The following is a 26,925-nucleotide window of genomic DNA, read 5'->3' as shown; positions in this document are numbered from 1 at the left end:
TTGGGGCAATCCCGCCAGTTGTATTTATACACTTAACAACTTTATGCCAAGATTCACCTGTGTGCAGGCAGGAGAAGGAGCCAAACGCAGACACGAGGGATAAACTCAAAATGCCACAGCTTTATTGGCAGACATTGGGAAAGCATACACAACTACAATGAAACTAAAATGGGAAAAAGCTAAACTGATACTGAAGGAGACACACAGGGTTGTGTAGATCATTTTAGACCTTTTAGATTGCTTGCTCACATTGCTTTTTAGTAACAGGAAGCTATTTGAATACAAGAGAAAACAAAGCAGGTTAAATAAATGTTTGTATTTATTTATTTGAATCCTTAAAGGACAATAGGTCCGGTCAAATATTAAACATTTACAATATAACTATGCAATATATTATATTAACAACAAGGCACTAAATCAAGCAGGCAGTGTTTATGTTTGCTTATAGCTTAAATGTCCCTCAAATCCTTACTAAATTCCTTACCATTCTTAAATTCCCATACCTATCCTTACCATTTCCACAACTATTTTACATGAATCACATTCAAAGAAACAGAAATTCATGGAATTTTTAGTGGGTCCTTCTAACATATTTGTATTCTTGATATTGGCACTAAGTGTTTATCATTCATTAGAATTAACAATCACAGTACATCATGGACTTTACTGCAAGTATTCAGTTGTATGGTTCAAGGACGTGCAAACAGTTGTCACTTATATTTTAGTTCAGTGCAAGAAACAAAGTTACATTTAGATTTTGTTCAAATTTAGATTTGAGCAACAACATTGTGCACCAGCTTGCTGTGTTACAGTATTGATTATTGTCAAGTTGTGTGAATCACTACAATGTGAATCCCCGTAAAACTGAAGTGAAAAGCTACGTTGTCTTTTGTTTTCTTTACTTAAAGTACCTAAATTCTGTCTGTGATACGACATCTTGGGATGTGTTAAACAACAGAGCAACATGGTTTGGCTGGACACAGGCACAACACATCATGTGAAGTATTGTATACTACTGATAAATGGACAGGTTCTTCTATATAACACTTTTCTACCCTACCTGAGCACTCAAAGCGCTTTATATAGCGTCCCTCATTCACACATTCATACAACGACTTCTTCCTGTGTTTAAGTTCGAGCTAACATTCACACTGTGATGGGTGAATCAGAGAGCGATTTGGGGTTAGTATATTAGGTTGCAATGCAACCATAATAAATATGGTAACAAATTACTTTGTAAAATAATGTTAACCAGTGTAATGTAATTTGTAATTAATTACTTTTTTGAGTGATAAAGCCAACACTGTGAGTAAATATGTGGGGAAAAAAGAACTTCAAAGACGAGAGTAACAGATCCACACTGACCACGTATACATCAGCCAGTGGTGACTAGTCATGAACATTTGGAAATAATGAAATGGAGTGACTGAAGAACAGAGTCATGATTGAAATCAATGAAAACATTAACTTTGTTAAAGTAGTAGGTCTTCCCAGCAATCAGTTTAGGGGAGCTGCAGCGATCATCTCTTTCCAGGATGTAAGGCAAAGGCAGAGCTTTCACTTTGGCCTCCATCCCATGGACCTTCAGCACACTCCTGAACACAATGCTCTGCAGCGACACACTTTCCACAGTCCCAATGTGCACTAAACAATGAGACACACAAGTACTTTACATATACTTGTAAACAGCATTTGTTCTGATATTTAAAAAAAATCTAAATAACAGATGATATCTTACTTTCTTTGCAAAGATCGATTTTGTTCAGATTATCCACAGATAGAAGTCTGGATCCTAAAAAAAAGAACATTGTAGGTGCATTATTGGTTAAATACAGAATCTGGGCTGAGGCATTGAGATAATATGACATACACTGAAGATAAACTTTGTGAGAGAACAGCTCATCAGACACAACAGACCATTAATCATCTTTCTCTGATCCTGTCCTGGTTCATGGATTCTTCTCAGCCCCCCAGCACAGCATGACCACAGGGTGGTGTTATAGTAAAGGTGACCACAGCATCTGAACCCTGTCTTGGCAGAGTAGAGCACCTCTTTGTCCTCATTTGAGCAGCAAATGTCCTGGTTTTTGAAAAGATATATAGCATTTTATGTTAAATAAAAGCATGATTGATTGGACTCATTGAACACTGTGTTAGTTCAGGCAAGCCATAAAGTCAACTTCAGCCTGTAATGTTGATACAGAGCTGGTATCAGGCACATTTTTGGAGATTAATAGAAAATATTACTTTGACTAAAGTCAGTCTGACTGTCAAATATACAGTAAATACCTCCAGCAAACAGTTTCAAGATAGAGAGATGAAGCATTTGAAAGGAAGTGATTAGAATGGTTCATCAACCCTGATAATTATTGCTGGTTCAGATTAGAATGGCTTCTTTTGCTAATAATCTCTACCGAATTGTTGTGACTCTAGCTTTTGCAGAAGGAATCATAAAATGTACACAGAAGATGATTAATCTGCTTTAAAAAAGCCTCTAAATGTTTATGAAAAGTTTTTAACAGTTGGCCAAGTAGCTCCAGTGATGAGTCACTTGTTACATCATGCTGTTTTCATTCACTTTATGCTGACTGTGCTTAAGTTAAATATATTTTTGATTTGTAGTTCAGTTATGCAGAGTTATGCAGTTAGAGAGAGAGTTGCGGTTTCCTGTTTACCCCTCAGGCCCATATCAGTTTCTCTACTTTACCAGTGTTATTCATGTTGCTTCAAAATTACAGACAGGACTCTGAGATAGTTAAAAAGCTCAAGAAATCTAACTTTTCAACAGTTGTTTATTTTTTCCATTTTCATATTGGTCAAATCATGGTTTATGCGTCATTTTGATATGACACCAAGAGGCAGAAGGCACCAGTCAGAAAGAGGCGCTTTAACAATGATAGGCCACTGTAAACAAGACACACAGTGTGAAAAGTTATGGGACAGGGAGGCCAACTTAGCTGTGTTAAATCTAATGACATAATACAGTGGAATACACGAATAAGATGAACAAACAACAGATTTTCATCATCATTACTAATTCTACCTGTGGCTTTTGCAGAATGGATCCGCAGCACTGCGCATCCCCTCCATGCTTGTCTAATGATGTCAGATTGTACAGTGTTCCTGCACAGCACTTCATCTGTGGGTCTTTAATGTTGTAGGCTTTGACCCCACAGCAGTGAATGTTTTCTGATTTCAGATGTCTGGTTGGAAAACAGCGGGACACATTAATATCAAATAAGGACAAAAATAAATAATTATGTCTGTAAGAGGCTGAGTTAGATGAGTCTGTAAGGAGGCAACAGATGAAATGGAGGAAACACACTTTGAGGCTGGAATTCTTGCATGCAGTTCATTTACAAAAAAATGTGATTACCAGGTTAGTGGAATGAACAACCAATGAAGAAACTTGTGCCAACAAACTTAAGATTTAAAAAAAAAAAAAAAAACTATGGAAAACTATAAATCAACTACATGAAACTCTAAAAGGCTTACCTGGTAAGATCCCAATCCCCCCTACTATAAAGGGGCTTGGAACTTATCATTGCCTGTTTGGCAGTCTGGATCTCCAAAGTGGATTGCATTATGGAACAGAGTAAACCTGTTTACTGTTTTCCTGTTTGAGGTTTACTCTGTAAACCTCAAACATCCCAGATAAGTTGAATTGTCAATACTGACAATTTAACTTTGCAATAAATAGTTTTGAATGCATAGGCCCCCTGCACAATTATGTTATAGTATGAAGATGATGACTTGGGAAATGCTAACATTACCAGAAATATGTATTTTATCTAACCTACTTACCACTTGAAACAAACTAATAAAGAAGTGGTTCACAGCAGCATTAGTGTCACATTCACTGAGACAACTCTATTCTTTCGGCTAGATATAAAACAATAGAAATTGCCATCTTAGTGTTTTGTGGGCCATACTCAGTCTTAGTCCTCAAGAGGCATGGGTTATCCTGTGACAGAGTCTTTATGTATAGTGTTGGATGTCATTCTGGAAGCTAACGTCTTCATTTAACAGTCTTTACACAAGCTGTGCACTGAAAGCAGAACATCAGAGCTCCACTTTAAGCTCTCAGTCATTGTCTACATAGAATGCATTTATACCAAATGCACTTTGACAGCTACTGCAACTGGAAACAGACTCAAGAGCAGCCAAAAAGTCAACCAGTTCAACTCCAACAGACATAACCATAAAAGTGAATCCTGAGTAAAAATACCTGGTGAGTTGGGCAATAATCTATATATTAAATTCAAATGTGTCACTTCAAATTGCAAAATACTTAATGATGCAATAGCTAAATACTTTAGCTCTAAGATGAGTCATGACCACACAGAAACAAGACACGGAACACAATGAGACACCACACAGACTGAAAGAAATGTATTTTAAGAGTCCTGGGAACCAAACGAAGGCAGGGAAAAGTTTGTTACGCAACTGTCTCTGTGTCTTAGAAACCATATGAAATCATCAGCTATGAAAAATGTTTCATTCTACTTCTCTTCTCTCTCTCTCTCACTCAGAAGACAATACATTAAACTAGTTTCCATGCTCCCAGCTGCTCTGACTGACTAAATTCAAAACAGGAGCCATTAGATACTAATCAGATAAAACAAAAGAAGAAATCCCTTTTCAGTGGATTTTATCAGCAATGTAAAGCAATATGTCTGTGAAGGTTCTCAGTCATCCAGGCCATCATAGTCAAAGGAGCTTGCAAAGAAAAGCGTCTGGACTTCTTTAAGTTACTTGAAGATGTTTCACCTCTCATCCGAGAAGCTTCTTCAGTTCTAAGGTCAAATGGTGGAGAGTCCCAGATATAAACCTAGTGGGAGTTTCCCCCCACAGAGGGACAAAAGGACCCCCCGATGATCCTCTAATCGCCTGAGCCAAGGTGTGAAACTGGGTGTGGGTCCCAATCAGCCAGATTTTCGGGTGAGTTCATTGTGAAACCTGGCCCCACCTTATCATGCGAATTCCTGAGGTCAGATGGCCCAGGATGTGAGTGGGCGTTAAGGCGTCTGGGAAGGGATCTCAAAACTGGATTATAGATGGCAGAGAGTTGGTGTCGTAAACCCCCGCCTCTGTTCAAAGATGGTCGCTCACAGTGGACATAGATGGCTTCTTTCACTCCTCTTTCAAACCATCTGTCCTCTCTGTCCAAAATGTGAACATTGGCATCCTCGAAAGAGTGTCCTTTATCCTTAAGATGCAGATGGACTGCTGAGTCTTGTCCTGTGGAGGTGGCTCTTCTATGTTGTGCCATGCGCTTGTGAAGTGGCTGTTTGGTCTCTCCAATGTAGAGGTCTGAGCATTCCTCGCTGCACTGTACAGCATACACCACATTGTTAAGTCTGTGTTTAGGCGTTTTGTCTTTCGGGTGAACCAGTTTTTGTCTGAGCGTGTTGCTGGGTCTGAAATAGACTGGGATGTCGTGCTTGGAGAAAACTCTCCTGAGTTTCTCTGATACACCAGCTACATAGGGGATGAAAATGTTGTTGCGTCTGTCTTTCTTATCCTCCCTCGCTGGTGTCTGATCTTCTTTTCTGTGCCTCTTTGCTGACTTTAAGAACGCCCATTTAGGATAGCCGCACGTTTTGAGTGCTTCCTTTACATGTGTGTGTTCCTTCTTTTTTCCTTCAGGCTTAGAGGGAACATGTTCTGCCTGGTGGTGTAGGGTCCTAATTACTCCAAGTTTGTGTTCCAGAGGGTGATGGGAGTCGAACAGGAGGTACTGGTCCGTGTGTGTGGGCTTCCGGTAAACTTCGATGTTGAGGTTGCCATTCTCTTCAATGTGCGCTGTGCACATTGAAGAGAATTGACAGCGTCTTCATTAATCCCATGCAAACGTACACCTATCTGGAACAACCCTGACATATTACAAAACAATAATATGATAAACTTTTCAGATTGGAGTGGCAAAGGAATCAAATATTTAGAACATATACTAGAAGGAACAGAATTTATTTCATTTGACAGACTAGTTACACAATATGGGATCAACAAGAAAAGATTTTTAGAATATCAACAAATTAAATCCATAGTAAAAAAGAAATTTAAACCGGGTCAAGTTGAACTACAAACACCACCAAGTGTGGTTCAATTTCTTACTCTTAAAACCCCCAAATTACTATCCAAAATATACAGAATGCTTTCTAAAACAGATGAATCAATATCACTTCCTATTGCAAAATGGGAAGCGGATTTATCAGTTAACTTAGACCTAAACTTCTGGTCTCAGATTTGCTTAAAAACCTTTCATCTAATTAGAAATCCCAGTCTTCAATTAATTCAATACAAAATACTACATAGAGTGCACTATACAGGTCATCGGATATTCAAGATGGGCTTTACGTCTACCAACAACTGCTCACACTGCCAAACCAATTCACCGGACAATTATATCCACGCTCTTTGGTTCTGTCCACCAGTTCAGAAGTTTTGGCGCGAGATATGTGAAGACTTATCGAAGTGTCTGAAATGTAACATTCCAACTTCCCCCTTAGTGTGTTTGTTGGGCAGCTTAGATAATGTCACTTCAGAAAAGAATATCGCCCATATGGTTTTCACTGCCCTATGCATAGCCAAGAAAACAGTCCTCATGAACTGGAAAAATAAAAATAATCTTAATTCTAACCAATATAGAAATTATCTATTAGATTACATTAGTCTTGATACAGCCTCTGCCACCACATCAGATCAATTGCTCTGGGCTCCTTTGATCAGTTCCATCACCTAGTGGGGGTGGGGGGTCATAGTTTGGTCCCGCCTTCACTGTTGTGATTGGTGTGGGGGTAGGGACAGGCTTAGGGCGTCGGGGGGTTCCCCGGAGGCATTTTCCTTGGGGGGCTCAACCCGGGGTAGCGGTCATGTCTGGTTAGGGGCTCTGTTGGCTCTCAGGTGACTGTTTCCTCGCGGCTGCGTGCAGCGGGACTAGGGGAGGGTCTGTGCTGACGGACGTGGGTTACTGACCTGGTAGCCTGGCTGCCCCTGGGTGGGTCTGGGATGGGCGTGAGGTTCTGGGGGCGCTCCGTCTCTGGGCTGGGGCCCGGGCCGGGCCTCGGGGGCTTGGGTCCTGGTTGGTGTGTTGCCGGGTTGTGGGCGGGTGGGTGCATGGGGGCCCAGCCCTGGAGCAGGGTGCCGCCGGTGCATCGAGCCGCCTGGGGGGCTCTTCAACTGGTGGGGAAGATTGTCACATCTTGCAGGAGCTTTCCTCTCCTCAGGGGCTCTCTCTACAGGAGGGGGAGATACAGGAGAGGTGGAGGAAGATCTCAGCCTGGGTGTTTATTGTCTTATGTAGTCTGGAAGAAGAGTGGATGGTGGGGTGGGTGCAGTTTTCTCTGTGGTGGGGTTGGGTGGACTGTCCTGGGCTCTGTGGGGCCGGGAGGCGCTGCTGCGCTGGGCCCCGGTCTGGATGGGCCCGGGCCCCCTTTCCCTGGTGGGTTGTGGAGTATGGGGTGCCTACTCCGCGACCCTCCGGAAGGAAGGGAGGGGCAAGTGACCCCTCCCTGGGGCCAGCTCCCCCGCTGACCCCAGGGAGGGGTCACTTGCCCCTCCCTTCCTTCCCTCCCCATCTCCAGCTGCCTCCCTCTTCCCGCTCCACCACAACCACCCACACATGCAGGACCTTGGAGTAGGGGTATGTCACCAGGGTGCAGAGGAGGCCACCCCCCCCCCCCCCATCCCCTTCTGGCTGCCTCTGCCTCAATTTTATCCCACAACTTAGACATTCACATTACTCACACTCTCATTACACATACATATAGGATCTTGGGGGTGGGCACGATACACGGAATCCAAAGTACCATCAGGGTGTACACCCCACCCCTGGCGTCGTTGCCCACCTCTCAATGTTAAATACACGTAGACATTGAGGGCCAGAAGGAGGGACCATGTGCTTACCTGCTGCTCTCTGGCAGGTAGCTCCATGCCCTCCTGGGTTTTAAATGCACCTTAGAACACACATGCATCAACACTACAATGAGCGGGTGGAGGGAGGTTTGGAGTCTTCTCTCACCCCCATTCTCTGCGACCTGCTGGAGCGGGGGGGCTAGGAGGAGGAGTTGGCCATCCGACTGCGGTCTGGAGTGTGGGGCCTCCCTGCTGCTGCGGAGTCGGGGCGGTCTGCCTCCCCCCACCGCAGGGAAAAGGGTAACACCACCTGGGTCTGGGTGCAGTTCCCCCCCTCCAGGGGCAAGGGTACCTAGACCCGGGGCTTAGAGTACGCTTGGGGAGTGTGATCGTGTGTACAGCGTCTCTTTATGTCTGTCTCCACGTTGGTTGAGTGTGGAGTAAGTGTATATGAGAGCATGAGGGTGGGAATGGATGTTTGTAAATGTGTGTGCCTGTATGTCTGTGTCTATATGTCAGGTTGGGTGTCAGGCGCCACCTCTCTGGGGACATCTTAGGCCCTCCAAGGTATGGAGGCCTATCTCCCCCTACCACCACTTCCCCTGCCAGTGGCGGACTCCCTCAGACATCGGTGCGTTGGTGGTTCTTTGTGTCCGGGGATGGGCGTCCAGGTACACACCGGCTCACTCCTTGGCGGCCTGGAGCCTGGGGCTTGCTCGGGCCACTTCGGAGGTGGGGTGCCCCCGGCCTCTCGGCCTGGGGCTCGGTCACTCAGGCACGGCTGGCTGCCGGCGGAGCTCACGGGCGCGTCACTGCAACTCCCCCTGGCTTCTGCTCCGCGGCTGCTGAGTGAGCCCTCATCTGGGACTCTCCTCAGCTCTTTCTGGGACAGTGGCGCGGCTGCCCCTCTGTTGGTCTTCCTTGGTCTCTTGTGTTCTGGGGGCCTCTGGATGTCTGGAGTTTTGATCTCCTCCATACCTGCTTCATGCCCTGGAGGACGGGGCTGTGGCCCCCCCACACCCTCTAGCAGATCATTACATGAAGGAACCTTTTAAAAAACAAAAAACAAACGCGTCCATGCTCACAGGTGTACACACGGGTGATCACACCCACAAACTACACCCTTTTTGGCTCCTACCTCAAAGCACACTGTGTTCTGTTGATCTTATGTGCTGCACAATAATGTTTAATATTTAGTATTTACTGTCATATTCCCATATATCATTGTGATGTTGTTTATTCTATCACTCTTGTTCTCTTCTGCTTGTTTTCTTTTTTCTTTCTCAGCAGGTGACCCAGGTGATCGATATATGCATTTTTTTTTTCTTTTTTTCTTCTTTTTTTTCTTTTTCTGCCCATTCTGTTGGTTTTTGGTTTTTGCCCTTCTCCCCCGTCCCTCTTCTCAGCTGTTTCTCTTTCCCTCTTTCTTCTCCCCTTCTTTCCCCCAGTCAAGTCTGTCCCGTATTCAGTAAGTGAAAATAAAATAAACAATAAAAGGTGAATCAAATGGACCATTATGGCAAGGCTGGGATGGTCAATTTGGTAAAGTAAATCCGTTGGGCATCTTTCTTTGCCTTTAGACAACAATTCTGATGGCAAAAGAGCCAAACGGGACAGGCAAAAAAAAAAAAAAAAAAAAAATGTGCACAGCGCAGTCCAGGAAAGGCAAACAGTTATCCTTTGTGTCTTCCCTGGTGAACTTGATGTTTTTATCCACAGCGTTAATGTGCGCAGTGAAGGATTCCACTTCTTGTGTCTTGATTTTGACCCAGGTGTCGTCTACATATCTGTACCAGTGGCTGGGTACTCTTCCTTTGAAAGAGCCAAGAGCCTTCCTTTCCACTTCCTCCATGTAAAGGTTGGCTACAATAGGTGACACGGGGGAGCCCATAGCACAGCCATGTTTTTGTCTGTAAAAGCCTTCGTTGTATTTGAAATATGTAGTGGTGAGGCAGAGGTCTAACAGTGTGCAAATCTGATCGGGTGTGAAGTTGGTCCTGTCCTCCAAGGAGCTGTCTTCTTGTAGTCGTTTTCTGACAGTCTCCACGACCTCCGTGGTGGGTATGCAAGTGAAGAGAGAGACTACATCAAAGGACACCATGGTTTCATCTGGATCCAGGGTAAGTTTCTGGACCTTGTCGGTGAAGTCGGTGGAGTTCTTGATGTGGTGTGGGGTGTTCCCCACGAGAGGAGCAAGGATGGTAGCAAGGTGTTTAGCAATGTTATAAGTGGCTGAGTTTATGCTACTGACTATGGGTCTGAGTGGGACAGCTTCCTTGTGGATTTTAGGAAGTCCGTAAATGCAGGGTATGGCATCCCCTGGGTAAAGGCGGTGATATGTAAGGCGGTCAATAATTCACATGTTCACATTTTGGACAGAGAGGACAGATGGTTTGAAAGAGGAGTGAAAGAAGCCATCTATGTCCACTGTGAGCGACCATCTTTGAAAAGAGGCGGTGGTTTACGACACCAACTCTCTGCCATCTATAATCCAGTTTTGAGATCCCTTCCCAGACGCCTTAACGCCCACTCACATCCTGGGCCATCTGATCTCAGGAATTCGCATGATAAGGTGGGGCCAGGTTTCACAATGAACTCACCCGAAACTCTGGCTGATTGTTACCCACACCCAGTTTCACACCTTGGCTCAGGCGATTAGAGGATCATCAGGGGGTCCTTTTGTCCCTCTGTGGGGGGAAACTCCCACTAGGTTTATATCTGGGACTCTCCACCATTTGACCTTAGAACTGAAGAAGCTTCTCGGATGAGAGGTGAAACATCTTCAAGTAACTTAAAGATGTCCAGACGCTTTTCTTTGCAAGCTCCTTTGACCCCAATGTAAAGCAAGTAAACAGAACACATGCACACAATCACCTGTGTCCATTGCAGCAGATCTCAGTATGAGGCTGGTAAATTTCTATCCCACAGCAGTGTTGTCCTGGGCTGCCGTGAAACTGAGAACAACACATGGTCCCTTTAGCCGGGTTGTAAGGAATACCCATCTCTGAACATTCCTCTCCATCATCTCTGCCCTCGTACAAGCTCTTATTACAACACAGAACTCCACGTTGTGCCGAGCCATACGGCGTCTCTCCACAGCACTTGAAGAATCAGATATAATACAGTAAACTGTGCAAGCAGACACAACCAGACTCTCTAGTTTACACATTCAAAGCTAAACAGAGAAATGCATGAGTTATGAAGAAAAAACAGATGAAAAATGCAAATTAAGAACATAAAACACTTGCGAAAATTCTGCATTACATACATGTAACATCCATGCATTATGTTTCTACAGTCTTTTAGCCTTACCAGACTTTTGATCCTTTTGCATTGGCAGTAATGAATACGGACTATCATGGTCCCCGTGTCTGCCCGGCCGGCCCCGCAAGGTTACATGTGTTTTTGTTTACTCTCTCTTTCTCTTGCCCTGCTGCATGGGCGGAGCTCTCTGCGGGCTCCCGCCCTTGGTCCACACACCTATTGCCCATCAGGCTGCCATTATGTGTTTGCCATTTAAAGCCAGGACGCAGACAGTCTCATCACTGGATGATTGTGCAAGACACGTTAGTGAGACTCTAGCCTCAGTGAACTTTTGTGTGTAAATCTGTGATTTTGCTTAACCAATCTCTCTGATGAATAGTTTTCCCGGACCCATAAACTACCCGCTGTGTGGACGTGTGTGAAGAAGAGAGCGTGTGTGAGAGAGCTTCCCCTTCCCGGATTTTCCCCCTGGACCCTAGGAACCCCGCATTTCCTCCACTGTAAATATTCTGCACCTGGTGATTGTGTAAAAACAAAAACTCTGTTTTTGGGACTGAACTCTGCTCTGCGCTTGAGTTCCCATCATTGCTTGTGACACGGACGGTGTTAAGGGAATTTTACACGTAGAAAACAGAGATAGAATCCAGCCTCTGGCACTGTGTGAAAGCAGTGGCCTGGACCTCTGAATTCTGTTGTCAAAGAGTAGCACTCTTGCCAACTTTCTACATTGTAAAGCTATATGATTGAATTTAATAATAAAAGGTATGTATGCTTTCAAACATTTTTCTGCTTCAGTAAAACAGTGCTTTAGATTTTCAACTTTCAGTGGAAATGGTGGTTTGATCATTTTTCCCTGTAGGGGCTGGGGAGCAATTAGTACATTACCTGATCGATCCAAGGCTTCCACGGAGATACACGTCCATCGCAGCAGACCTGAGTATGTGGGTTATACACTGTAGCTGTGGCCTTCCTTTGACCTAAACAGGGTGGTTTAGAGAATAGAAAGAGGAGAAAGGAGATATAGCGAGCAAGTTTTAACTCATTCACTCTTTGAAGTCAGAGCTTATGTGTTTTCACATCCTTTGAACAGTCCTGAATTTCAAGTGATGTAAAAACATTGTTACACTTTTTGATTTCCGCTAACAATGAACGAGTTCAGACAGACACCCAGAATTCTTCTGATTTCCCCCCTCTTATTTCTTGCATAGTCATGATCTCATCATCTCTTAATTTACCATTAGACCCGTGACCTGTCAAGAGCTGGAATAAGCTCAAGAATGTGTATAATAACTGATAACTATATGAGCAATTTCTTCTTCCTGTTGTTGCTACAATAACATATTAATGTTTCATGACTATCAATGCAAGTTCCTACAAGAATGATCATGACAAAATCACATTATTGTGATCTCATAGTTTGTTAACTTGGACCAAAAAAAAAAAAAAAGGCTAGAAATCCTAGAGCATGGCTCAGCTGATTGTAGAAGGGGGGTGGATGAATATGTCAAACACAGGTAGGAAGGTAAAATCCTTCTTTTTATGTTTTGCTGCTACTGCTTCTTTGGGTATCATGTCGGTTTGCATTCTCAATACTACATTCCACTAAATCCACTAAAGGTTCTTTAAAACAATCTTCTTTCTTTTGTTTTAACTGTTTACCTCTAGAGGTATTTTCCAAAATTATAAGTACCACAGAAACAAATGACGCGTTCAAGTAATTCTTTGTTTTTTTACAATGATACACATAAGACAAACATGACAAAGACACAATTGCTCACTCAGCTCTAACTGCCTTGTTGGGGTGAGGTTACTTGTTCAACTTACTCTACTACATACTACATACACCACAGAGTGATGTAATACAGTAGTAACAACCAAAAAAACTACAAAACAAAGGCAAACAAACAAATAGATAGTGACACCTGAGTTGTCGAGTGAGTGAGGCTTGTGGTTACTCTCACAGCAACGATTTTGCTTTGGATTGTAACACGACGACCCACAGAGATGTGTGTTTGGTTCAGTGCTGTGGATGTGTGTAAAACAAGCAACAATCAACACAAAACAGTCCATATCACATTAAAAAAAAAAATAAAAAAAAAGAAAAGAAGTATGGAAACAATTTGTTTTATAATGTAGGCTGCACAACTTATATTCAAATTTTATGCACATTTCAGTGCAGTAATGGATTTAATGATTTTCTAGAAGTTTGGTTGGTTTCTAATCCTTGACCTCCAATCATGCTATAGTTATATTTTTTTGGGAGTCAGTGGAAATGGAAAGGATCTCCTAAGTGTCCTAAGCATTATTTTTAATCTTTCAGGTTATTGTAAAGACATACATTCTGACCGAAATAAACAAACAAAAAATGTATTCCCAAACCTAACCAAATATTTTAGTGTCTAAACTTAACCATCATGTATAAGTGAAAGTAATCAGGGAGCAAAAACAAAGCGAAACAATGTGGAAAACAGAAAACTTCTTAACTTTCTTAACTCCAAAAAACCTGAACTTAATTTTTTTGACCGTTTGAGAATATAAAGAAAATTAAATGAATAGTCAAAACAATCCTTTGCTACTTTGTAAAATAGTCATACTTTGTGTTATGTCTGTAAGTTACCTGCATGATTGTACATCTTTCAGTGGAGTGTTTCATTCACACTAAAGCTTGCTCAAAAGGGCTTGCTGAGTTTCTATCTGTATAAGGTTCTTAACTATGTAAAGTGCACTGACGGTATATAAAGTGGAACTATATTGATTGATTAAAACTTTTTATTTTGAACATGTTGAAAAAAGTACAACAACATAGAATTAAAAGAGACAAATAAACAAAACAAAAGAAAAGAAAAACGAGGAACCACAACCAAACGTTTTCATTAACTTACCATTTGGGTTGGAGCTTGAATATCTGAAAAATAAAATAAAAGATTTAACACACACACACACACACACACACACACACACAGAGAGAGAGAGAGAGAGAGTCTTGTTTTCATATCTTCGTGGGGTATCTCGTTGACATAATGCTTTCCCTAGCCGCTTACCCTACTCATCAAAAATAAACGCCTAATCATAACCCTTAGTCTAAACTTAACCATAACCTAATTGTAACCCTGACACTAATTGTACCCCCCCCCCCCCCCCACACACACACACACACACAAACAGATTTCTGTTTAATAATTAATTTTAAAAAATAGGATTTTATTCCTGATTTGCCTCCTTGTCCCTTTTTTCAAACTTGACATTTTTATTGTTACTTCCAGAGGTCCCCTGGACTTCCCAAGAAACACAACACCTACCTTCTGTTTCATACCTGTGGATATAAAGCACAAAGAGTTTTCATTAACCAAAACAAACAAACAAAAACCCCTATAAAACCCCTATAAAAGTACTATACTTAATTTGAGAATCACAGTGTGGTATGATAAGTGTTTAGGTTTTTATTTTGTTAAAAATAAATGACAAGTTCTGATATTAAAATATAGTTGACTCACAGCAAGACAAATTCGTCAACTGTACTTCAGCACTATGATTCTTATAACAGCAGCACTCAGTTTTGACGTTGAACTGGCCATGATGACAGCACACATGATCTCTGGACTTCCTTGTCAGGATCTTTTTATCATTATTTGGACCACAACACAACTTATTTTCCATATTGTAAATCTCTGTGGAATCTCTGTTTTTTAGATTAAATATGTTAATCTCAGTAAATGATCAGCTCTTTAAACTAAATGCTCGGTTTACATGTTTTTCATAAATGATATCCATTAAAGACTGCTTTTTCATTCAGGATTATAAGGTCTTATCAGCTCTACTCACCTTCACCACAACTTCCATTCTTTGGTGATGGTTTGTTGAAGTTGGTATTTCCACTTGAAAGGCCTGTAGAGGGAAAGACAAAGTCAACATACAGGCTTCACTCACAGTAATTAGCATAAGCTTCCTTTAACCATCCAAAGGAAAATGGAAAAAGGAAAATTTGCTGCAAGCAAACTAATCGAAAGCTCTTTTTTTTTCTTTTTTAGCAAATGTAACCATACATACAGTTTGACATACCTAAAGACTGATATGTAAAGTTGGACTCAAACTACAAAAAAATGTCATGAAATCCATTCAGCAAAGTATGACATGCTATTATGTACTGAGCTGACCTGGAGTGAAATTCCTGACACAGCAGGATGAATCCTTCGATTGTATCTCCAACTTCTCCTCATTTGAACAGCAGCACTGAGTCTCAGTGTCATACTGGCTGTGACCGCAGCACTCATGGTGACGGGAATTCCTCACCAGAATTGTCTTATTATCAGCTGGACCACAACACAACTGTTTGTCCTTATCAAAAACATCTGTGGAAAAGATCATTGTCTTTTTTTTTTTTTGACTTCAAATATAACTCAACTGAGAAGCTGCTCCAGTATCCTCAAAATGTTTGAATGGAGTACATTTCACAGAATTGTAAAATTGTTCTACTGAAAAAACAATAATGTTTCTGTGTTTAATTAATAACATTTCACTGACAGCAATGATTTGTAATGAAGATGTAATTTAGTCTTCTTTTCCAACTGTGTGTCTGCTCACCTTTACCACAGCATTCAGCCATTGGTCCAGGTTTTGATATGATGGATGATTGACAACATATTTCATTGACTGGGTTGTAGGCCTTCAGGTCACAGCACTTGGACGCCTTCTCACTCAGACCCTGAGTAATACTAGCTGTAAAAACAAGATAACTTATTGTAAACAACAGAAAATTTGTTATGGCGAGTGGTTTATGGTAATGAAATCACTGCAAGGAAGTTCAGAAGTTTAAAGAAGCAAACAGTTGAATCTAAAAGTATCTGTCTGTGAAGGTTCTCAGTCAGATAGGTCATCGTAGTCTGAGGAGCTTGGAAAGAAAAGCGTCTGGACTTCTTTGAGTTGCTTGAAGACGTTTCACCTCTCATCCAAGAAGCTTCTTCAGTTCTAAGGGTCAAATGGTGGAGAGTCCCAGATTTAAACCCAGTGGGAGTTTCCCCCCAAAGAGGGACAAAGGACCCCCTGATGATCCTCTACCTAATCACATGAGCCAAGGTGTGAAAGCGGGTGTTGGTCACAATCAGCAAAGATGCACAGAAAAGAAGATCAGACACCAGCGAGGGAGGATAAGAAAGACAGACGCAACAACATTGTCATCCCCTATGTAGCTGGTGTATCTGAGAAACTCGGGAGAGTTTTCTCCAAGCACGACATCCCAGTGTACTTCAGACCCAGCAACACACTCAGATAGAAACTGGTTCACCCGAAAGACAAAACTCCTAAACACAAACGTAACAATGTGGTGTATGCTGTACAGTGCAGCGAGGAATGCCCAGACCTCTACATTGGAGAGACCAAACAGCCACTTCACAAGCGCATGGCACAACATAGAAGAGCCACCTCCACAGGACAAGACTCAGCAGTCCATCTGCATCTTAAGGACAAAGGTCACTCTTTCGAGGATGCTAACGTTCACATTTTGGACAGAGAGGACAGATGGTTTGAAAGAGGATTGAAAGAAGCCATTTGCGTCCACTGTGAGCGACCATCTTTGAACAGAGGCGGTGGTTTACGACACCAACTTTCTGCCATCTTTAATCCAGTTTTGAGATCCCTTCCCAGACGCCTTAACGCCCACTCACATCCTGGGCCATCTGACCTCAAGAAATCACATGATAGGATGGGGCCAGGTTTCACAATGAGGTCACCCGAAACTCTGGCTGATTGTGACCCACACCCATTTTCACACCTTGGCTCATGTGATTAGGTAGAGGATCATCAGGGGTCCTTTTGTCCCTCTGTCCAGACGCTTTTTCTTTCCAAGCTCCTTAGTCTAAACGTATCCCGGTCAAAACTTACATTAACTACTGATTTTATCTACTGTTCTGATTTTATCTGTTTTGATTTTATATACTGTTTTGTTTGTTTGTTTGTTTGTTTGTTTGTTTGTTTGTTTGTTTGTTTGTTTGTTTGTTAAGTGGGTTTAGAGCTCTCCAACTGGGTCTAGACTGGGTCTAGAGAGTATTTTAAATTCAGGGAATTTAAAATAGAAAGTAGCTCGTCCACAGAAGGACTGGTAGCTCGCGCGAACAGGTGTGAAATGTGTGTGTTTAGTTAGTTTGTTTGTTTGCTTGTTTTAATCAATTTTAAATCATGCTTTTTATTTGTTTTTGTTTCTAATGTCTCTGTAAAGCACTTTGAATCACCTTGTTGTTGAATTGTGCTATACAAATAAATTTGCCTTGCCTTGCCTTGCCCGGTAGGTTTTTCTTATATTTGAGCTTAAAATCTCTTGCTTGGAATAAATTATGGGCTGGATGAAAACTGTGACGATAAATTTTTAATCTTTTGTTGTATTTCTTCATGTACTACAACCATTATAAGAAAGAAATGGAAGAATGCAAGAATGACTTAACGAAAAACGAAAATAAACTTCTTCTGCCGAACCCTAACCCCGTAAATAAATTGAAACATCTAACACTAAGCGCTAGCAGATGGATCGATCAATGATGAATATTTTTTTGGCAGACTCTTAAAATTTAGATGTGGTTGTCTTCTATATTTGGATTGTAATGAACCGCTGATCTGTACCATAAGTCATCCTTGCAGGGGTTGTCGGAACTGTATGCGCAGTCGCACGAAGGACAGATGTGCTCAGAGGCATGCTCCGTAACGCGTATAGAGCAGTCTGTCGCGGCAGGAATAAGTTGTACAAAGTCCATGTAAGTTACGATAATACTTTGATAAGTATGATAAGTGTGTTTCTAATGTAAGGTATGTTGCTGCGTTTGTATTGTGAGCTATCTGAAAACCTTTTTATTCTGTATTTACGTTACTTACATCCATGTGCTATTTTTTAGCTAGACATGTGTGTCATGCAAGCTAGCAGCACCCCATGAGAAATGGGCCAAAGTGTTTAAGTGTTTACCGGAGTTTTGCACCCTTGGCAAGCGGACTGAGGTATGTGATGAGAGATGATCTGTTGTTATATTTTATTTAACTGAACTGTGTAATCCCTTGATGCTGTTTGAAGTAACCCCTTTTGTTTTATTTAATCTGTGACTGTATATCTCAGAATTACTTGTTTGAACTTGCCTGAATTAACTTAAGCTCATTGTTGTTATTGCTCATTGTTATAGTTCAAAAGGTACTGTACGGGTATCAATTTTTTCTTATTTTATAGTTTTCACGGTGCTCAACGTCCAGAGAATGAGCCGTGTGTGGTGAGGAAATAAATGGCTGCACCCGTTAGAGACTCTTCTGTCGTTCTTGATGCCAAGGGCTGCTACATGGATGTTTCTTGTCTTATAAAGCACAATATATATGCTTCAAGTTGAATCAAAGTCATTGCTGATTGGGTAAGGGGGTTAAACGTAATGTAGCTTTTCAAACCAAAGTAGGAAGTTTATACAATCATCTGCAAGTTTAATTTGTAAAGTATTAATATTAACCTTTTTAATCTCAAGCAGTGCAATTTAACATCTCTGCAAACTGCAGCTACCAAAACAGGAGTTTAAAGAGACCGTTCTGATTCCTGAAGCGTAAATGAAAACAACAAACCAGTAAAACACTGAAGCTGCTTCTTTACATTCAGTCACTCTGGTTCTTTCACATTTACAAAGTCAAATTAACATTGGCTTTTAGTTAGCTAATTCACAAATTCATTACCTGTGATGATCTTTCCATGTTGAACTTTACAACAAGTGGCTGTAGCAGGATTGTAAGGCTCCTTTCCACAACAAAACAGATTTGAACCTGGATGAAGTTTGTTTTCACAGCAAGCAGCCTCCTGGATGTCATACTGTGTTCCATTGCAGTCTTTTCTAAAAAAGCACAGATAACAAAACCCAGGATATTATCCCTGTCACTCATTTCTATTCCACATACATAACATTATAACATAAGAGTAGATTTGGTGAAGGTAAACAAGTTTAAATCAAAAGCAATAGACAGTGCAGGTGGTGGAGGTGAAGAAGAGAATGCACGCAGGATATATTGGACAAAGGATAAAGAATGTTAAATATGAAGCTGTCAGGCAAGAGGAAAAGATCCCAGATTAGATTTGTGAATATATTGAAGGAGGAAATGCAGAGGGCTGGTGTGATAGAAGAGGATAGAAGAGATAGGGTGAGATGGAGGAAGATGATCAGTTTTTGCAACTCCTAAAGGGAGCTGTCAAAAAAAGAAAAAGAATCTATAACTGTATGTCAACAGCAGTGCATTTACACTCACTATCTATTTCATTAAGTATACTCGTTCTGCTCCTTTTTAATGCTAATATCCAATCACCTAATTAAAAGGGAGCGACTCAGAGCATTTAGACATGTAGACATGCTCAAGAAAACCTGCTGATAGTTGAAACTGAAGTGACTATGAACATGGAATGGTTGTTGATGCTGGAGAGTCTGTTCTGACTATTTCAGAAACTGAAATCACAACTTGTTACAACCAAGAAACAAGATATGCAGAAAAACATCTCTGAACATAACATGTCAAACCTTTAAGCAGAGCACGCCTGCTCCTCCTGTCAGCTAGGAACAGGAAACTGAAACTAGAATTCAGGACTCACTAAAATTGGAAAACAGAAGACTGACAAAATATTCTGATGAGTCTCAAACCATATCAAACTAGTTTTTTGAACATGACAAGCTCACTGTACTTAAATGACTAGCGCAGTCACCAGTTCTCAATCCAACAGAGCACCTTTGGGATGTGATTGAAAGAGATCTCTTTCAAAGAGATATCTGCAGCAAATGTTTGACGTTATCAAGTCATTATTCACCAAAATCTCTGAAGAATGTTCCCAGCAACTTGCTGAATGTATACCATGAAGGGTTAAGTCAATAATCCAGAAAACAAACTTTACATAAATGTCATAAATTGATTTACATAACATTAAGTGAAATTAGTATTTGATGCCCCACAACCTGCCCATAATTCTAGCTTCTCAGGAAGCCCGAAAATCCTATAAAAAAGGCAGCTTTTTTATAGGATGTGAGCTAGGAAGAGTAGGTGCTTGGTTGCTCAACCATTTGCAGAACTTCAAAGTAATTTGAAATGTGAAATGACCTTTAAATTCTGTATGTATATATGACATGTCTGCTTCATTTTGACAAGTAAATGATCATTTTAGGAAAACTAATCTTCTTTGTTTTTCTTTCCTCCTCTCTGGAGGGATTCTGTCATAGGCCAGTTTGAATTGAGAAGGCGTGGTCTAAGAGTATATAAAGGTGGACTGCTGGATGAGAGGTGGATAGGTTGCCATGTTGGAAGTTGCTGTGTGTGTGTAAAAGATTGGCCAATAAACTAAGGTTGCTCTCTGTTCAGTCAGGTGAGTTTGATGCCTGTGGGTTTCATAACACACATCTCTGCCTGTTTGCAGCAGAGGCGGAGCCAAACATTTGAAACACCCGGGGCTTAGCCATAAAGGGTAGTATGCATGTGGGAATTTTTTTTTTTTTTTTGGGGGGGGGGGGTAGAAATGAATGAAAAAGATTAATGGGCTCTGTTTTGAGTTTTGTTCAAAAAAGAATGACTTCATATAGGAAAAATATATATCACATATCACGTATCACCTTGAACTAGTTTTTTAATTAAGCAGCAAGGCAGAACAAAGTCGGGGCTGTATCAAGACACGAGGACTAAACCCCAATTCAACCAGACCCAGAACTGATCCGGAATTAAAACAGGACTACAACAGTTCAAAACCAGGACTACTGAGGACTTAACCAAGACAGAACCACAATCAGAACTAGATGATAGTAGCACTAAAAATCATCATAGACCTGCACTACACTTATTTTTTAATTCTACCAAAGTACAATATTTAGATTGAAAAAAGTTTATATAATTATTTAGCCTTGTTGTGCAAACATTTAGTCTTGTTGTGCAAACAAGCCTGCAAGCGCATGGCACAACACAGAAGAGCCACCTCCACAGGACAAGACTCAGCAGTCCATCTGCATCTTAAGGATAAAGGACACTCTTTCGAGGATGCTAATGTTCACATTTTGGACAGAGAGGACAGATGGTTTGAAAGAGGAGTGAAAGAAGCCATCTATGTCCACTGTGAGCGACCATCTTTGAACAGAGGCGGGGGTTTACGACACCAACTCTCTGCCATCTATAATCCAGTTTTGAGATCCCTTCCCAGACGCCTTAACGCCCACTCACATCCTGGGCCATCTGACCTCAGGAATTCGCATGATAAGGTGGGGCCAGGTTTCACAATGAACTCACCCGAAACTCTGGCTGATTGGGACCCACACCCAGTTTCACACCTTGGCTCAGGCGATTAGAGGATCATCAGGGGGTCCTTTTGTCCCTCTGTGGGGAGTTACTCCCACTAGGTTTATATCTGGGACTCTCCACCATTTGACCTTAGAACTGAAGAAGCTTCTCGGATGAGAGGTGAAACGTCTTCAAGCAACTTAAAGAAGTCCAGACGCTTTTCTTTGCAAGCTCCTTTGAAACAAGCCTGCACAACTTAATAAATATAGAATTTGAAAAATAACAAACCTAAAAAGAAACACTAGGTACTAGATACATGAGTACCTATGATACGGTGATACTTTTGGTAAACAACCATTTGACTAACATGTGTGTCTCACCTGCTCTTGTTCCATCTCTGTTCCTCTCTCTCCCTCTTTGTGCTGACAATCATCAAATATACAGTTGAAACCAGATATTTACTTACTCTTGAGATAAAAACACTTTTTTAATTGTAACATCAAATCAGACTAAATGTTTATTTTTTTTAGATTGATAAATATAAAAAACATATTTGTTAACTTTAAGAGTAAAGAGAGAAACTATCTGTATTTCTTAATTGCAAATGGCACCAAATTGTATTCATAATTGAGCCACACTTATGGAGCTCCACAGTTCTAGCGGGCGATCGTGGCTCAAGAGTTGGGAGTTTGCCTTGCAATCGGAAGGTTGCCGGTTCGAGCCCTGGCTTGGACAGTTGTGTCCTTGGGCAAGACACTTCACCCGTTGCCTACTGGTGGTGGTCAGAGGGCCCGGTGGCGCCAGTGTCCGGCAGCCTCGCCTCTGTCAGTGCGCCCCAGGGTGGCTGTGGCTACAATGTAGCTTGCCATCACCAGTGTGTGTGAATGGGTGGATGACTGGATATGTAAAGCACTTTGGGGTCCTTAGGGACTAGTAAAGCGCTATATAAATACAGGCCATTTACCAGTTCTTTTCCTGGTGTTTTTGTTGACATCTCTTAATTTTCCCATTTCAAAGAAACAGGCTCTGTGTTTTGCCTTATATGCATCCACAGGTGTGCCACCAATTTACTCACATGGACTCTACTAACCTATCAGAAGCTTCTTCAGCTCAGAATGAAATCGTCTGGAGTTTTCTTATTAATTAACAATAAACTTAGTGTATATGTACTCCTAAATTTGATGAAAGTGATAAAAATAGACAGCTCTCTCTCTCTTTATTCTGACATTTAACTAATTCAAAAGATATTTCAATATTTATTTAACCAAAACAAAACAAGTTTACTCTAAATTGATGATGTACAGTAAAAAAATGTTCTTGTGTTTTCCATAAAGTGTATGTAAATATCTGGTTTAAACTGTGAATATACTGCTGTGTATTGAAATTCCTCTTGTTTTGCACAGAAATATACTGAACAACATCCAAAGCATAATATATAAAATACTACCAGAGTTTTTTCTTTGAAAGAAGCCCCTTATGTCCATTCTTGTATATCAGTACATTACTGAAACTGATTTATTAATTATTTGTTGATTCACTCGAAGAGCAAGTAACGTAATATTGGTCAAGTGATCAGTTGGATATCAATCTTTCGTGATACACCGTCATATTTACATTATTTGTACAGTACGAATGATTTTCTTTGGTACCTGGTCGAACTTCAGCTCTCCTCTGTCTGCCTGGCTGCGTTTCTCTAACAGCGCACTCGCAGGCAGCAGCTGCCCCGCCCCGCTTAGTGTCTGAGCTCGGATCATACCAATATTAGGGGGGATTTACGCACAGTCGTAAATTCCCGATGTGTGCACTATGTGCTTCGAATATTGTGTGAAGTTTTTGTTTTATACAGTGTCAGCCAGGCATCTAACTATGAAAAGATTACACTCCAAAAGACCCTGGGCTTTCTGAAAAATCAACCCGTGCTTAAGCCCAGTAAGCCACCCCCCCCGCTCCGCCCCTGATTCTGATAGTTTCCTATTTCCAGTGTCTTGTGTTTAGATTACTTTAGTTTACTGAAATGTGCTCCAGAGAAATTTTCAGAAATACTTTATGAACCAGTCCTGGTCCAACAGTCACTTTACACCAATGTGATGTGAAATGTATAATTTACTTGTTTGTCTATTTAGTAGTTAAACTTTTAACTTGAACACTATATATTTATTGATGCTGGACTCCCCCCGCCCCCTCACCCCCCTTATTTGTTTATCCTATTCTTCTGAGGAACATCATAATCGTCATGGGTTCCCTGAGCCGCCAGGTCAGTGCTTGACCTAATAATGGTCGAAATACATCACTTTTTGGGGGGGTTGTTTTAACACAACTTTTGAGAAACAATTGAGAAAGAGTCGACTTACCGAGAACAGTGGTTTTTGGAGGCTGCATTTTCTCCAACTGCAGGCTCTGCCAACAGATGCAAAGTCAAAGGTGTGAGTCATGGCATTAACAAGCTAAAACGTGTTAATATGTCAGCAGGTGTTCTAAACGAATATAATACATTCAGCATTGTTCAGACTTTAAAAGGTGAAAAACAAAAACGCCCCCCAGTTCTTCTTTAGAGACGAGTACAGTATCAGTTTACCGCATACACGCATAACTCTCTGCCAAATCAATTACCTTTCACTTTTCTATAACGCCCCTGTAAATTATTATCTTATGACGAAACACAGGCAGCGCATTCCCGACAAAGGTTTGCAAACACAACTGAAAAACAAGTGAAAAACACAAAGCAAAAACCCAACAATAATAATAGTTTGGTACCTGGCTATGGAAACCTTTTCTGTGTACTTTCATGAAATTCTTTCATAAAAAAAGAAAAAAAAAAGCCCCCTCTAAGCATCCACTCACCGCTTACTCAGATTATTTAAATTAATATTTCAAATAGATTAAATAGGCTTTACACATAAACAAAGAGCATTTATTTTTAAAATAATAATGCTTTAATTTAATGAGTATATGATTTACATTTTAAATTACACATGGTGCTTTGTTTTATCTCCACTTTCTTTAACACAGGCAAGCTCACAACAAACATCAGTGGCCCTTTATTCTGAGCTCATTAAATAAATAAATAAAAATAAAACCTACTTACCATGAGCAGTGCTGAAGTCAATAATTAAACAAACTGAAAGAACAGGCAGATAAGAATTACTGTAAAGTTAAGAAAAATAAATTATTCAAATTATTCAAAATCTATTTCAGTAAAGGTGTGAAATTCACCTACCAAATCCGAGAGTCCAAAACGGAATCATCTGGGAGCCTTTTGGTTATCTGACACTGAGATGCAGAAGAAGAGGCAAACAGCTGCTTAAATACTTTTAAGACCACGCCTCCCTTGTGACTAAAAATAACCCTAATATCATGCCAGGGCATGATGTCAGGGTTGATTAAAAAAAAAAGAAAAGAAAAGGGAAAAAAAAGAACCTCCACTGCAATATTCATTTGTAAAACTTCTGAAAGTGCAGCATGATTGGGGAAAATATGCATTTTTTTTACTCCCGCTCATTTGCTGCGAGTAAGGGCACCCTCCGTTTCTGAGGTGCGCCTGTTGCTTGCTGCACAGAAAGAGGGATATTCAATTCAATTCAATTCAATTTTATTTATATAGCGCCAAATCACAACATAAGTCACCTAGATACATAGATACAGAGAAAAACCCAACAATCATATGACCCCCTATGAGCAAGCACTTTGGCAACAGTGGGAAGGAAAAACTCCCTTTTAACAGGAAGAAACCTCCGGCAGAACCAAGCTCAGGGAGGGGCGGCCATCTGCTGCGACCGGTTGGGGTGAGAGAAGGAAGACAGGATGAAAGACATGCTGTGGAAGAGAGACAGAGGTTAATAACAGATATGATTCAATGCAGAGAGGTCTATTAACACATAGTGAGTGAGAAAGGTGACTGGAAAGGAAAAACTCAATGCATCATGGGAATCCCCCGGCAGCCTACGTCTATTGCAGCATAACTAAGGGAGGATTCAGGGTCACCTGGTCCAGCCCTAACTATATGCTTTAGCAAAAAGGAAAGTTTTAAGCCTAATCTTGAAAGTAGAGATAGTGTCTGTCTCCTGAATCCAAACTGGAAGCTGGTTCCACAGAAGAGGGGCCTGAAAACTGAAGGCTCTTCCTCCCATTCTACTTTTAAATACTCTAGGAACAACAAGTAGGCCTGCAGAGTGAGAGCGAAGTGCTCTAATAGGGTGATATGGTACTACAAGGTCATTGAGATAAGATGGGGCCTGATTATTTAAGACCTTGTATGTGAAGAGCAGGAAGCCAATGAAGGGAAGCCAAAACGGGAGAAATCTGCTCTCTCCTTCTAGTCCCTGTCAGTACTCTTGCTGCAGCATTTTGGATTAGCTGAAGGCTTTTCAGTGAGTTTTTTGGACATCCTGATAATAATGAATTACAGTAGTCCAGCCTGGAAGTCATAAATGCATGAACTAGTTTTTCAGCGTCACTCTGAGACAGGATATTTCTAATTTTAGAGATATCCCAGCTGTCATAGGGCGAGAGGCAGGGTACACCCTGGACAGGTCGCCAGTCTGTCGCAGGGCTAACACATAGGGACAGACAACCATTCACACTCACATTCACTCGCACATTCACACCTAGTGGCAATTTGGATTATCCAATTAACCTATCCCCACAAGTTGCATGTCTTTGGACGGTGGGAGGAAGCCAGAGTACCCGGAGAGAACCCACGCAAACACGGGGAGAACATGCAAACTCCACACAGAAAGACTCTTTATAGCCTATTAGTTTTATTTGCGAAGGAAATTAGAACAAACATCCTAATGAGTGATTTGGCAGAACTACGTTGTATTTATAGAGTTGCTAATTATTTGGCATTATTGCAGGCAAACCAGCCTATGAAATGGATTAAACACATCATGACTGGGTTCCAGTGCTACACAATGAGCACTCCGAAATCCCTGCTTCAAACATACCACCATGCCAATCAGATTACTTATTCCGTGTGAGGGTGAAGAGGTGACCCTTCTGGATAAGATGGTGAAGGTTTGCTGCATTTTGGTGAACAGTGTGGTAGTAAAACCAGGGAAAAATGAAACTTGCTCTTGTTAAATATTCTTAAGTCTTGTGCTGTATAAATAGCGGTAATTTTTCAAAAGATACAGTAAATTAAGTAGTGTTAGTAGTGGGTGATATCGTGTAAACGCTGTCATGATTTTGTGTAAACATTTTGTCATTTTCTATAAAGTGGTTTTAATTTTTTTTTTAAAAGGCAAAAATTGGTTTGTTTCTTTATTCAACTTTTGAACAGTGGTACTCAGTCAGTACATATTCAGTAAATGCAAATTATTTACACAGCAGTGCACTACAGGCATAAATCTAGACCCCTAGATAAAACATTATGGGTCATTCCCACAACCCACAGCTTTACTGCGTTCCAGCAAAGTATCCAATAGCAGTGACAACTCCTCCACAGTAGCAGGCGGGATTTTTCTTTTTTGAGGACGGCTCCTTTTACCTTTCAATACGGATGGTCTGTTTATGTTTTGATCGAGAGCCTTTTTTTGGGCAGCTGAAGAGGAGAAGTCT

At 41.1% G+C, this 26,925-nt stretch overlaps 1 protein-coding gene across 2 annotated transcripts; it reads right to left on the bottom strand.

The window, feature by feature from the left end:
- Window positions 1-100: 100 nt before the first annotated feature.
- On the bottom strand, window positions 101-25,559 carry LOC113035666 (uncharacterized). 2 transcript variants are annotated; one of them, XM_026191273.2, is made up of 16 exons: window positions 24,587-25,559; window positions 24,455-24,487; window positions 23,721-23,766; window positions 18,808-18,962; window positions 15,703-15,837; window positions 15,276-15,470; window positions 14,944-15,006; window positions 14,421-14,434; window positions 14,004-14,026; window positions 13,044-13,144; window positions 12,007-12,098; window positions 10,732-10,811; window positions 3,044-3,203; window positions 1,918-2,080; window positions 1,739-1,792; window positions 101-1,644 (listed from the first exon to the last, which is right to left on the bottom strand). In XM_026191273.2, exons 1-16 carry the CDS (start codon window positions 24,612-24,614, stop codon window positions 1,394-1,396), a joined length of 1,593 nt encoding a protein of 530 aa, XP_026047058.2. In that variant the 5' UTR covers window positions 24,615-25,559; the 3' UTR covers window positions 101-1,393. The 2 variants fall into 2 exon arrangements, with proteins under 2 accessions (XP_026047058.2, XP_026047057.2); XM_026191272.2 differs by having other exon boundaries at window positions 10,732-10,958; window positions 24,587-25,556.
- Window positions 25,560-26,925: the final 1,366 nt, after the last annotated feature.

This window comes from Astatotilapia calliptera, chromosome 14, assembly GCF_964374335.1.
Source record: "Astatotilapia calliptera chromosome 14, fAstCal68.1, whole genome shotgun sequence".
Taxonomy (NCBI): domain Eukaryota; kingdom Metazoa; phylum Chordata; class Actinopteri; order Cichliformes; family Cichlidae; genus Astatotilapia; species Astatotilapia calliptera.
The sequence above is the reverse complement of the archived record's forward strand: the minus strand, read 5'-3'. Positions and strand labels throughout refer to the sequence as shown.

Bases quoted from the DNA above. Each gene is read 5' to 3' on its own strand.
- LOC113035666 (XM_026191272.2), bottom strand. From the start codon at position 24,614: ATGATTCCGTTTTGGACTCTCGGATTTG. The intron at 10,959-12,006 runs GTAATGTACTAA...TGATTCTTCAAG, and splicing joins GGAAGCCTTGGATCGATCAG to TGCTGTGGAGAGACGCCGTA. The intron at 1,793-1,917 runs GTCTGTTGTGTC...TCTTTTTTTTAG, and splicing joins TCAGAGAAAGATGATTAATG to GATCCAGACTTCTATCTGTG.